This window comes from Arvicola amphibius, chromosome 8, assembly GCF_903992535.2.
Source record: "Arvicola amphibius chromosome 8, mArvAmp1.2, whole genome shotgun sequence".
Taxonomy (NCBI): domain Eukaryota; kingdom Metazoa; phylum Chordata; class Mammalia; order Rodentia; family Cricetidae; genus Arvicola; species Arvicola amphibius.
The window spans coordinates 15,591,343-15,603,738 of record NC_052054.1 but is presented as its reverse complement, the minus strand read 5'-3'; the positions used below and the strand labels follow the sequence as shown (position 1 = coordinate 15,603,738).

The window sequence follows — 12,396 nt, the reverse complement described above, 5'->3', positions numbered from 1 at the left end:
GCCGTGTGTGGTCCATGAGTCACCTACCCAATGGGTGAGGCCATCCTTCCAACAGGGTTACATCCAAGGTTTCTGCCTAGAATTTTGTAGACAGCATCACGCCCACATCGATTTACTGGTATCTTTCACTTTGCTTTTATTTTGTTGTGGGTGGTTCATTGGTTGTTTACTTGGAGGAAGTCATGGAGTATGTTATTGTAAGGTTTTGTTGTGGTTGTTCTTTAGGGTTTTGCATCTGTGAGATAGCCTCACTATATTGCCCAGGTTGGCCTAAAACTTGCAGTCCCCCCTCAGCCTTCCAGGTGCTATGATTTGGGGCATGTGTCACTTACACCTGACATCATTTGCCAGTATCTAGTCTTCTCAAAGTGTCTCCCATGCCGCTTGATCTTGGAGAGTTAGCTAATGTGACAGGAGAGTCAATGTCTGGCTTTCCAGTGAAACACCCGGGTCACGTCGGCACTTAAGATGTCTGCGACACCCGCTTGTTTTTAGTAATATTTTTAATTACATAAACCATTATTTTTAATGTTAAAATGGATTAAAACTACTAACTAGGTTGGCTAAATATCCTGACTTCCTGATAGCTGACTTCTGATGTGGGTATTTCAGTGCCTTGGTGACTGAAGGAGAAAGGATACCTAGTTTGGAGTGCTGTGCTTGTGGGGAGTCTTCAGTAAGAAGCTAAGATTCCAGCAAGCTTTCCCTTAGTTCTTCAACCACGTTGAGGGCAATGATTTTGTTGTCATTCGTGTTTCCGCAGCTTCCAATCGTGGAAAAGATAAGAACCATTGCCCAGGCTGTTTATGGAGCCAAGGATATTGAGCTGTCTCCTGAGGCGCAATCCAAAATCGATCGCTATACGCAACAGGTAAACAAGATCCCTGTACTTTTAGTAACGGAATCTGTCTTGCATTCTAAAAACGCACTCCTTGATTTGAGGACAGGTAAGTTCTGTCTCATAATTAAACTCCATCAAATTGCGCAAGGATCATCAGGAATTAAAGTAGTAACATAGGTACTGCTGGTTAGCCAGCGCATCATGGTTAGGGCATTCAGGTCCTGTTGGCTAGCTAACTGTAGTTACCTGGCAGGGGAGATACCACAATCACAAACATGGTTTTTCCAGTGCATTTTAGGCATGCTGACCCCTGAATTTCTCTAAATGTGGGAAACTGCATAATTTTTAGTTGGGGACTGTGTTCACACATTTGCAAACGTATTCTCTTGGCTATTTTTTTTTCCTATTTTTTTGACACTGAACTACATTCTTGGCCCCAGCTTTTCTTTCTTTGTTTGTGTGTGTGAAAGAGAGTGTGTATGTTATACACACATGTAAATGTATGAGTTTGCACCGCTGTGCATAGACATGTAGAAACCAGAATGCCTGTGCTTTCTTCTGTCGTGCTCTACCTTACTACCTTGACATAGGCTCTCTCACTGAAAAGCCAACACTTTTGGCTGGGCTACCTAGCCTGTAGACTTTCAGGATGCACCTGCTCACCCCTGCCATGCTGGAGTTACAGGCATGCATAGCCATGTCCTGGTTCTCACATGGATGCTAGGGATTTGAACTCAAGTCCTCACATTTGCAAGAGTAAACGTTCTTACCCACTAAACCATCTCTCTGGCCCCTGAGCTTTCCTTTGTTTATAAAAAGGATTCCCAGACTAGGGATGTAGCTCAGTAGCTGTGCTTATGCGCCAGCCTGGAGCACTCTGTAAACTGGGTTTGGAGTGAAAACCTGTGATCACAGACCATGGAGGGTAGAAGAAGGAACTTCAGGATCATTCTTAGCTATATAGCGTGTTAACGGTCAGCCCCACTAACGACTTCGGCTCCCCCAAAGCCCACCCCCCAACAGACAGTAAAAGATTGCTAGTTCTCGCTCTGCATTCTGATAATCTGTGCTTATTCTTTCACTTCTGTACAAACAGCTGAGTGAAGTCATTGTCATCAAGTTTGGGGCAGTTTTCTCATAAGCTTTCAATGCTACGAACTTTCATCTATTCTAATTTATTTATTTATTTATTTTTCCATTCAAAAATTTCCACTTCCTCCCCATTACAAAATATTTTTATGATACGATCTGTTGATGGGATTTTTTAAAATTTTTCTACTAGTAAATTTTTAGAGGCTATATATAATATATACTTTCATAGGAATTATTTCAAAACTTAATCATTCATAAAATCAAAATTCTACCCACCAATTGTGGTGTTTTTTTTTCCTCACAAAGATTCTCATTAGTATGTAAAAGTAGGGGTTTCAAAAACACAGCACCCACACACACACACACACACACACACACACACACACACACACCCGCGATTGATAATACTCTGAAATGTTCTAAATAGTTTTAGGTTGACTCATAAGTAATTGCAGTCTGTCATCCGTCTGTCTACCATGGGAGTATTCCTGAAAAGTGAGTGTCAAGCGTGTGGTTGCAGTTAATTAGTGAGAGACCTCTGAAGGGACGCTGTGTGCTGCTTCGCCACACAGCCTTCCCAGACACTGTCCTTTTGTGAGATGCTGCACGTGACTTTCTCCCCTATCACCTTTGGAATTCTGGGTCAGGCACAGACGTGGGTCCTTAGAAATGGAAGCGGCTTCAAAAGTGACCTCATCTTAGTTCCTATAATGTAATCACAGATCAAGTAGCCATGATTCATAGGCCAGCACAAAGGGCCCTTTGCTTCCCGGCAGACTCCAAGAAGGACAGGACAATGAGACTAAGAGCCTCATTAGGAGCCGTGTTCTGTATTACCTTTCTCTTTCCTGGATATTAATAGCCTTGGAAAGTGCTTTCTACAGCTGTTTTGCTGCTGTGCCTAAAAATAGCCCTGCTTACACACGTGCACGTGCGCACACTGACACGGGGACACACACACACACACACACACAAGCGTGCAAGTGCCTCCTCTTTAGGAGAACCTCCAAAGTAAACAGTAGACCTCACACCCTGAGAAATCATGGCCGTAAGCACACGAGTTCTTATTCTCAGCTTCTCGCTCGACAAGTAGCAGCAGCCCCTACTGCCCCTGGCCAGTCTGCAGCAGCACGCAGTGGCTGCAGAGGGGGGTGTGAAATGCACATGAAGTCCAAGGGACCAGCATTTGTGGCACTGAATGCAGTTCCTTTTCTTTCTTACAGGGTTTTGGAAACTTGCCCATCTGCATGGCAAAGACCCACCTTTCTCTGTCTCACGAGCCTGATAAAAAGGGGGTGCCAAGGGATTTCATTCTGCCAATTAGTGATGTCCGGGCCAGCATTGGCGCTGGGTTCATTTATCCTTTGGTGGGAACGGTGAGTACCAAGCTTCAAAGCCTTTCCTCATTCCGTGTGACTGTCATGTCTTAACCACGCTCTGCCCACCCTACCAGTCGTACACTAGAGAGGAACTGGCAATATCTGCTATTTCTCTAAGCACTCTTCCTCCAATAACCAGGTGAAAAAACACCTCTGCCATTGCAGGTCAGGCTCTTCTATTTTCACATCATGTGTTCAGGATCCATAGAGGCATAAAGTGGTTTTCCTTCAGGAACAGAAGTCAATGGGCTGTTTGAGCAGCAGTGTGGCCTAGTGCCAGACTTAACAAACTTTTTCACATCGTTTGCATCTCAAACTTATCATATTATGCCTCTGTGGGGAAATTGGGGCTACTGCTCACGCTAGCCGGGACCTCGTGCTGTCATAGAAATGCCCTCGGAGTGGAGGACACCCCAGCTAGTTCTTCATAAAGGACGTGACCTCGGCACTGAAGACACAATGAATGCCATCCCAATGGCACGAAAGAGCATGGTGTCCCTGCCCAGGTAGTTTAGTGTGACTGTAGATGCCAGTTGAGGGAGCCGGAAGCGGGTGAGTGGCCGAGAAGGGTGAAGGAGGCAGTTCAGGGCCTCGGGGGTCGAGTGATCTCTAGGGGTTTGTCTATCACTCGGGCTGTGCTAGGGCTGCCGCTGCAGGGTGAGGTTTGCTTCCAGTGTGCTTTTTAGGAAACCGGCTGCAGCGCCTTGCGGAGAGAGCTTAAGGGGAAAAGAACCAGGCCCAAAGAGATGAGCTAAATCAACTGGCGCCAGAGGCCGTTCAAGGCGGCAGTGCAGCTGCAGAGACAGATGTGTCGGACTGTGGAGGCAAACCCACACCATGATGTAAAAATGGCCACTTGCAGCGGGAGATGCCGAAAGGGCTGCTTTGCTTGCCCGTCTCTTTGCTGTGACGGAAGCAAGTGGTGGGAGGAAGGATGGGAACCATCCTGATTATTTGGGCTCATGGTTTAAGAAGGAGCTCATACAGTTCGTCATGGAGGAAAGACGGCTGGTCACAGATAACTGGGGCTGGATTTCGGACCCTCAAGTCCTGCCTCTAGGGACCCACTTCCCCCAGTGAGGCTTCACCTTCCAGACAGCTCCTTCAGATGGGAACCAAGTGTTCAAACACATGAACCTCTGAGAGGCATTTCACATTCACACCTAAAAGGGAAGCATTTTAGCTGGGTGGCTTTGGGTTGTCACACTATTGTTAAGCAAAGAATGGGGGGGTAGGGGGGAGAGCCAGCGGGCACGCGCCTTTAATCCCAGTACTGGGGAGACAGAGGCAGACAGATCTCGAGGGGTTCGTGGCCAACCTAGTCTATATAGTGAGTTCCAGATCTACATAGTGAGACCTTGTCTTTGGTGAGAGAGGGAAAAGGAGAGAGAGGGAGGGAGGGAGGGAGGGAGGGAGGGAGGGAAGAATGGAAGGAGGGAGGGAGGGAGGGAGGGAGGGAGGGAGGGAGGGAGGGCCCTTCCATGGGCACAGAAAGGCAGTAGGTTGACAAGGATAGGGTTGAGTCTGGTATCAGATTATTGGAAGGGTTGTCGGGATATAGGAAATATGTCTGCACCCCTCTTAGAAACTTAGCCACAGCCAGGGAAGTGGTTCTGTGGGTGAATCTTCTCACTTCCCTCCCCCTCCACAGCCAGCCTAAGACCAAAGCTGTTCTGGAAAATCAGAGTGCACTCTTTCGCTCCCAGCCTGTTCCCGGCCTGGCTCTTGGGCTTGTGACTTAATAAATGAGTGTGTGACTAGCCCTGGAGCAGGGACAGCTCACAGAGCTTCCTGGAGCAGCCCTCTGTGTTATCTCACCTCCCAGGCTCACAAGTTCCTCTTGTGACCCCTCTCAGGGACAGAGGGAGTGTCCACTCACTGTGGCCTGTTCCTGAAGCAATCAGGCCTGAGGAGTCGGGAAGGAAGTGGAGCCTGAGCAAAGGGAGTCCTGGAAGGCAGGATTCTGTCCCTGGGTGGCGGTGAGAAGGCTGCTTTCATTGACAACACAGGAAGCTGTGCGCAAGCTGGGCAAATTCCCCCAAGGAAGCCAGGATCTCCTAATAAGGCTGGAATTTACTTTCTTTGACCCCACTCTCCCCCCTGCCAGGGGCTGCTGGAATGCTTCTAACCTTCCTCACCCCTTTGAGAGACACCATGATAACTTCCTGGTGGGATGACTAAGGGGAAGGAATGGGGACACTGGGGGAACTGGCTCCTGCAGGTGGGAAAATTCTAGCAGAATGAATCAGTGTTATGCTTGGTCAGTTCGTATCACAGAGGCCAGAGCGTTTACCCCCTCCAGGCCTCCCGATCAGAAAGGTTCTCCATTCTTCAATAGCATTTACTTATTTATTGATTCATTCACTTATCCAACAAATCACTGCTAAGTCTCTCCAGCCTGCATGCCCCTGTACGTCATGGAGAGGAACCAGACCCCAGACCTCCCCTGTGGGCCTCTGGTAAGCAGACTTTGCTAAAGAAAGCCAACATGGACAGAGTGCTGTGGGCTTCAGAACAAAGGTCCCCTCTTGATATGGCCTGAAGGGAGACACCCTTCACGCCTTTGCTATTGCACGCTGATGTTTGAAAGCAAAGCCAGGCTAGCCTCAACTAACACTGTGTTCAGCCCAACTGGTGTCAAAAAATCACATGGAGAAATGCTAGATGGCGTTTACTTTGTCCCTTCCATAGTTTGGCTGCTTAAATACCTGTACTTTCCTTTATTTACCTGGCAGAACTGTCACAGCACGTTCTCTCTGGTCATGGCTTCCATTGGTGTTGATTGACTCAATCCGCTGCTGATGGTCAACACGCCACCCAAGTGTAGAAGCTTCTCTAGTCTGTCTCACCTCCCCAGCCTTTTCCACAGAAACACCTTGGCTCACAGGCACCAGATGATCTTGCTGTGGTGATGTGGTGGTTTCCGTACGTGTTCAAGTAGCTGTGTATTTCTTCCTAAAGTAGCTTTCTTTGTATTTATGTAAGAATGCAACCTGGGCTGGCAAGATGGCTGAGGGGCTAAAGATGCTCGCTGCCAAGATTGATGACTTGAGTTATCCCAGGGACCCGTCTGGTGGAAAGAGAGAGCCTAGAAGTCGTCCTCGGAGCTCCACTCATGCGCTCGCTCACACATCCACACACAAAATTAATGAATATAAAAGAATTTAAAGAACACACCCCCGTGTGTTCTTGTGTCTTTGGGATGATGTCATACATACATATTCTTCCCAATATATTATTGAAAACTGTGAAATAATATAATATTGTCAGCCAGTACACCTCCACCACTCAGTACATCTTTCTCTAAGAAATGGAAAGATGGCATAGCGGTTAAGAGCACTGACTGCTCTTGCAGAGGACCTGGGTTCAATTCCTAGCACCCACAAGGCAACTCACAACTGTCTGTAACTCCAGTTCCAGGGGATCTGATACCTTCACACCAATGCAAATAAAATAAAGTTAAATGCATTATTAAAAGAAAAGTAATTTGCAAAATGCATGCTTCTGTAGTGGGGATGAAGATAAGATCCCAACCTCATATTTTACAAACTGCTCTTTTCCCCACAGCTAGTGGTTTCTAATAGCCAGTAAACCCAAGAGACTGTACAACCTCTCAGAAAATAATCTCATGCCAAAGGGGAAAAAAAGCCATGCTCGTTGTCCTACCATGGGTACAGTCTCTAATTTCTAACTTACAAAGCATGGTTAGCCACCTGGCATGAAAATGTTACTTTGTAAGTCACGTGTGTGAAGTAATGTTGGAAGACAAACTCTTTATAGAAAGGACCAGAAAGTCAACACCAAACCCTTAGCCTGAGGCAGCATATATCACTTTGATAACATAAAAATACAATAAATGAGGAAATGATAAACCATAAGGGCTTAGAACAATATTTAGCTTGGGCTAGACACTTTCAGGAGAGTCGGATCATCCCAGCGTGTGGGATCCGACCCTGTGGCTCTGACTTGGCTGTTGGGGCTGTGGGGTGTTCTGCAGCTGTCCTGCTGGGTTCGAACCAGGGGAACCAGAGAGAGTGGCCCTAAGAGACGTGTGCTCTGAGGGTGGTGTCTGGATCTGTCCTGTGTTTCTGCAAAAGGGACGTAAGAGGTTTCTCCCTGGTAATTAGTTCTGGGCCCCCTCACATTCTGTATCGGGGTGTTGAAGGGGTGAAAGGCTCCTTTCTTCTCGAAGAACTTTCCTAAGCAGCGATACATTCTCATAACAGCATGGAGAGGTATCCAGCCAAGCTTGAATTCGTAGCAGATGCCATTTGAAGGCAGCTTTTTCTATGACTATTTTTCCTTTGATATCAGCACTGAGGCTCTGAGCAAAAGCTCTGGAAGAATTTGCGCTGGGAGTTCTTTCTTAAGGGGTTAGGGAGGCTTTGCTGAGTGGGGGTTAGTGGGTCTCACTACATGGCCCAGGCTAGCCTTGAGCTCCCAATTCTTCAGCCTCAGCCTCCTAAATGCTGGAATTATATGCCTTAGTTACTATGCCTACCCTGAATTCCTTTTTTATTAACCACTGTAGGGCTTAATTTGATGCCATGCAGTCTGGTTTTCAGTGACAGTCTTGACTGGAATCTCAGGCTTAAACAATCTTGCAGTTCATCTAGGGGAGATTAGGTCTCCTCGTGGTATTTCTGTGTAAGGCAGCACCATATAGGGCATTTCTAAGGACCAGAGTAGCTACTGAACTTTAAGAAATATAAACACACTGGGGTCTGTCTCCCTGATTCCTGAGGAAGACATACACTGTGGCAGGGACAGTGTGACATTGTAATAATCACATACACTGTGGCAAGGACAGCATGATATTGTAATCCGCATGGGTCCTTCCCTCTTTCCCTTCTAGTCCATTCCCTTTGGGCTCTGTGCCTGGCAGAGAAGGTGAACAAAGGATTCTGCATACGTGCACATACCTTTTTTATTTTATTTTTTCCTAGTGGAAAGGGACTAGAAGATTAGCTTCAACTTGCTATGGCTTTTATCTCTGCTGTAAGTGCCCTGGTTTGGTCACATCGCTCCCAGGTGCACCCCTGACATCATTACCTTAGCTGGTTTCCAGAAAGCAGGAAGCTGCTGGAGCCAGTGGGGGAGTCAGTGACGTCACACCGGGCTGATGCTGGGTGGAGAGTTACTGGACCTGATACAAGGCGGGGGGGGGGGGGGGGGGGTGAGAACAGCAAGTTGGGGCCCCACCCTTCGGAGGCATTGCCGGTTTGTTCTTTCTCACGTTCCATTGAACTAGCTCTGCTTTCCCTCCTCCCTCTCTGCTAAGTGTGGGCTGAATGTGGAGCTGCCTGCCGGGTCTAATTCGGGTCAGTGATGAAGTCCTTTTGGCTTGCCAGGTACTTCCCTCTGTACTTCTGGATACATAGATCTAGTGTACATGGGAAGTAGAAGAAGTCAAGATCTCCTGGGTAAATTGGGAGCATGGAGACCTTGGGGGAGGGTTGAAGGGGAAGGGAGAGGCAGGGAGGGGAGCAGAGAAAAATATAGAGCTCAATAAAAAATCAATAGAAAAAAAAAGAAAATGGAAGAAAAAAAACTAAGCACTTCCTAAATTCCCCTGGGCGTGGAAGGTGAATCTATTCAGACCTTGTCGATCTTATTCTGAGGTGTGACTTGATGACTTGTTGACGTGTGGCATTTTCCCAGAGATTTACATCTTTTTACACAGTGAGATAATTAAACACTCCCTAAGCTGGGCTTTAAGGGAGACACCAACAGTCACCAAATGAAGAGTTCACCCTTTGAAACTCCACCAACCTGGGTCATCCATTGGGAGCTAACCACCATGCGCTTTCTACAAAACTACCTGCTCCCCTCTTCCCCAACTCTCCGCATAGATCAGTGGAAAAACTCCCAGGCTATTTCACAAAAGTCTCTGCAGAACACAGTCCCCACTCCAGTGCCCTGCCTTCTGGCATCTATGGCCAGAGATCAAAATGAAGCCGCTTCCACTCTGTCTTGATCCCTGTGACCTCTGACTCCTGACTGGGCTCTTGGCAGTTCCCTTCTCTTCCCTACCATATGTGGTTTCCCTTCCCCTCTCTTCCCTATCAACACATCAGAATTTCCTGCTTTCCTCAAACATGGCCCTTGCATCAGCTGCTTCCTCTTGACATGGTGTACTGTCAAGGTGTTTGTCATTGTGTTGTGTCCCCCGCAACTCTTGGCAGCACGCCTTCTTCCCGAGAAGTCACACGTGTGTCTGGCCAGAAGCAAAGGGGACCTTCCTGGACTTTCAGCATCATGTGTCCAAGCGGAAGGTGACTGGCATCCTCGGTTTCCAAAAGCGATTGGCTGACAAGAGGAGAAAGCTGTGTGACTCGGGGGATGGCGTCTTTCTGCTCTTAGAGGTCATCTGGGTCCCGTCATTTGTTTCCTCCAGTCTTCTTGCTAACTGGAAGACAGATTCTACTCTGCATAACTGCGAAGTTCCTCTCTGAAAGCAGGCCTCCCCCCGGGGCAATTATGGAGTATTATAATGTTGGTGGAAATGGTGCGTGGTGGCATATTCTAACACTTAGGACGGGGAGACAATAGGATCCGGAGTTCAAGCCAACCTGGACTGCGTGAGAAAGAAAAAGGGGAGGTGGGGAGAGGATTCCTCCCAGAGTTGCAATGTCATCCCATGCTGATGGAATCCAGGGCCTTATACATGCTCGCCCAGCCTTCTACCACTGAACTATAATCCCAGGCTAGAGTTGACCATCGTTCTGTTGCTTTCTGCATATGTAGTTCTTAGCCTACAGTCGGCATCTCAATCTATTGTTTTCTCTGGTGATGGATGCAGTCTGATGTTTCTCTCCCACCTGCATGTATGGCCTCCTTATTTTCTCTCGCTGGTTTCGGGATAGAGTGTTAGCATAGGAATGTTAGCAAAAATAATCCTAGTTCATGAGGGCTTCTGAAGGACGCCCATCAACTCATCTTACGCTTCCAGAATTTGTCATAATCGGTGCCTCTCTCTCATTTCAACTATACTTCCATAGCTGCAGGCTTTGCCAAAGAAGCATACACTCTGAAGCGGGGAAGCAACTTACTAAATGGAATAAAATTAAAACCAAAATGCCAGTGTTGCAAAAATAATAGCGGGCCACCCTCAGAGTTTGTTTGAGAGCTTAGGAAAAATGAACGAAATGAGAAACATTAAAGGAAAACATCTTCCTTTAAAACTGGAGTTGCAACATGCGGCGGAATTTAACTGGTAGCTTCTGGAATTCACGGTAGTTTACTAGCTGAACTGAATATGTGACTATTAAGTTATCCAGGCGTGAGTATCAGCTCGAATGGAAAGGGAATAGCTATCACCGCCTTCCCTGAGTGTCGCTGGAAATGCAATGCATTTTATTTGGTCTGGCTCGACTCAGTGGTAGAAAATCAAGAAACAGATAAAAATAGGTCTAGGAAAATAATTTTGTCAGTTTAAATGATCAGTGAAGAAATTTTTTTTTAGGCCTATAGAAGTCATGGAATAAATTCATGACCTCCTCACTAGCTGCTTGTAAGAATTTACGAGGCATCACGTTAAGGATGCACCCCGGGCCATTTCTAGTAAAGGTACTGGAGTCTGCTAAGGAAGAAATTGAAGCCTGGAAGTTTAAAATGCTGAACCCGTCATGAATGTCAATCTCCAACTGAGACTGGGCACTCCATCCCCAAGAATCAGTTGTGGGGAGAACGGTACCCATGTCTATTTGTACTTTCCAAGAGTCATCTTTCATTTTCCAGACATTTCTGTTTCTCCCCTAAATGCATAGCTACAGCAGCTCCCAAGCCCTCCCTGGGATCGGGGTGCACATGCTGTGAGAATTTAATTTTTCTCTTCTGAACGTTCCATTTCTTCATCAAGTAGATATCATTCACACCACCAGCTCCACTCAGCTAAGTCATGTCACGTGCACTTCCTTTGGGTGGCTTCTCGGTCTACCCAGTCATTTTACCCAGGTCTCCTGTTAATGCAAGCCCTGCTTCCTCAAGTAAAATGCATGCTTTCAGGTCCGTACACCTTCCTACAATTAGACACCCCATGGAGTGCTGTAACTTGGCTGCCAGCTGAGTATCCAGTTCTCAAAGAGGACAGGAAGGGGGGCTTTAGGGGGATCCTCCTGCCATTATGAACTCATCAGCACAGTCTTGGGCTCAGAAAAGTCTAAAACAGTCTAGGCATTAGATGTCCATGCTCAGGGGCTCACACAGCCTTTCTGCCTTCTAGCCTTTGGAATCAGTGTCCTGGTGATCCTCATCCAACTAGGTGCTGGTATGGCCAGGACCAAATATATCAACCTTCCTGATAGGCTCCAAATGTGGATTTACATCATCAAACATCCCAGTGTAGAGGAAGAATCTATGAAGTGTGCTATCCACCTGTTTCCAGATAGACTCTGCAACAGTTCAAAACCAAGGGCCGCCGAGTACAACTCAACCCTAGAACTCAGTTTTGACACGGTCTACCTGTAGGTGGCGTGAGGTGCCGTGGACGGAGGCTCAGTCACACAAGTGGACTACTCATCCTTCTGTAGGACTGGCTGACTAACAACCGTGCTCCCTACTACCTTCTTCTCAGCTTCACATAAGCTGCTGGAGGGCTTCGGAACTGGGGGCCATGCATGACTGCCTTTTCTGGTTACTGTGAAAGAGATAAATCAGGTGCCGTCGGGAAGGGCCCAGCTGCTAGAGCGTCTGTCCCCGAAGTCTTCAATTCACCATACTCAAAGTCTTGTAAGTTTATCTAGAAAGGGTAGATCAGTCCCTACCCCGCCTTTCCTGGAGATAGATGGGTGGATGTGACTGAAGGTTCTGATCTTGTTCCCTTCCTTTCTAGTGCTGGGGACCAAACCCCATACCTCATGTGGACATTCTACAGCTAAGCTCCGCCCCAGTCCTACAGTCCTCTCGTTTTCTAAGTGTTACCCAAGCGGGCTCATATCTGCCCGCCATTTAGAAAGTCAACCCCTGATAGAATGATTGTAGGTGAAGAGAAAGCTGGAGGAGATGGGAGCCCTTAGACTCCAATCTGCCTCCTCTGGAATAGGGTTTAGAAGCATTTATGTCATTAAGAGTCAGAGTGTGGCC

The 12,396-nt window shown here is 47.2% G+C and overlaps 1 protein-coding gene and 1 pseudogene across 1 annotated transcript in view; both read left to right on the top strand.

Annotated features, from left to right (window-relative positions):
* Mthfd1l (methylenetetrahydrofolate dehydrogenase (NADP+ dependent) 1 like) overlaps positions 1-12,396 on the top strand; it is a 172,812-nt gene that overhangs the window by 123,440 nt on the left and 36,976 nt on the right. The window contains exons 25-26 of the mRNA XM_038340425.2: positions 764-871; positions 3,157-3,309. Of these exons, the coding sequence (XP_038196353.1) occupies positions 764-871; positions 3,157-3,309 (261 nt within the window). The remainder of the gene's footprint in view (positions 1-763; positions 872-3,156; positions 3,310-12,396) is intronic.
* On the top strand, positions 1,080-1,218 carry LOC119822100 (annotated as a pseudogene).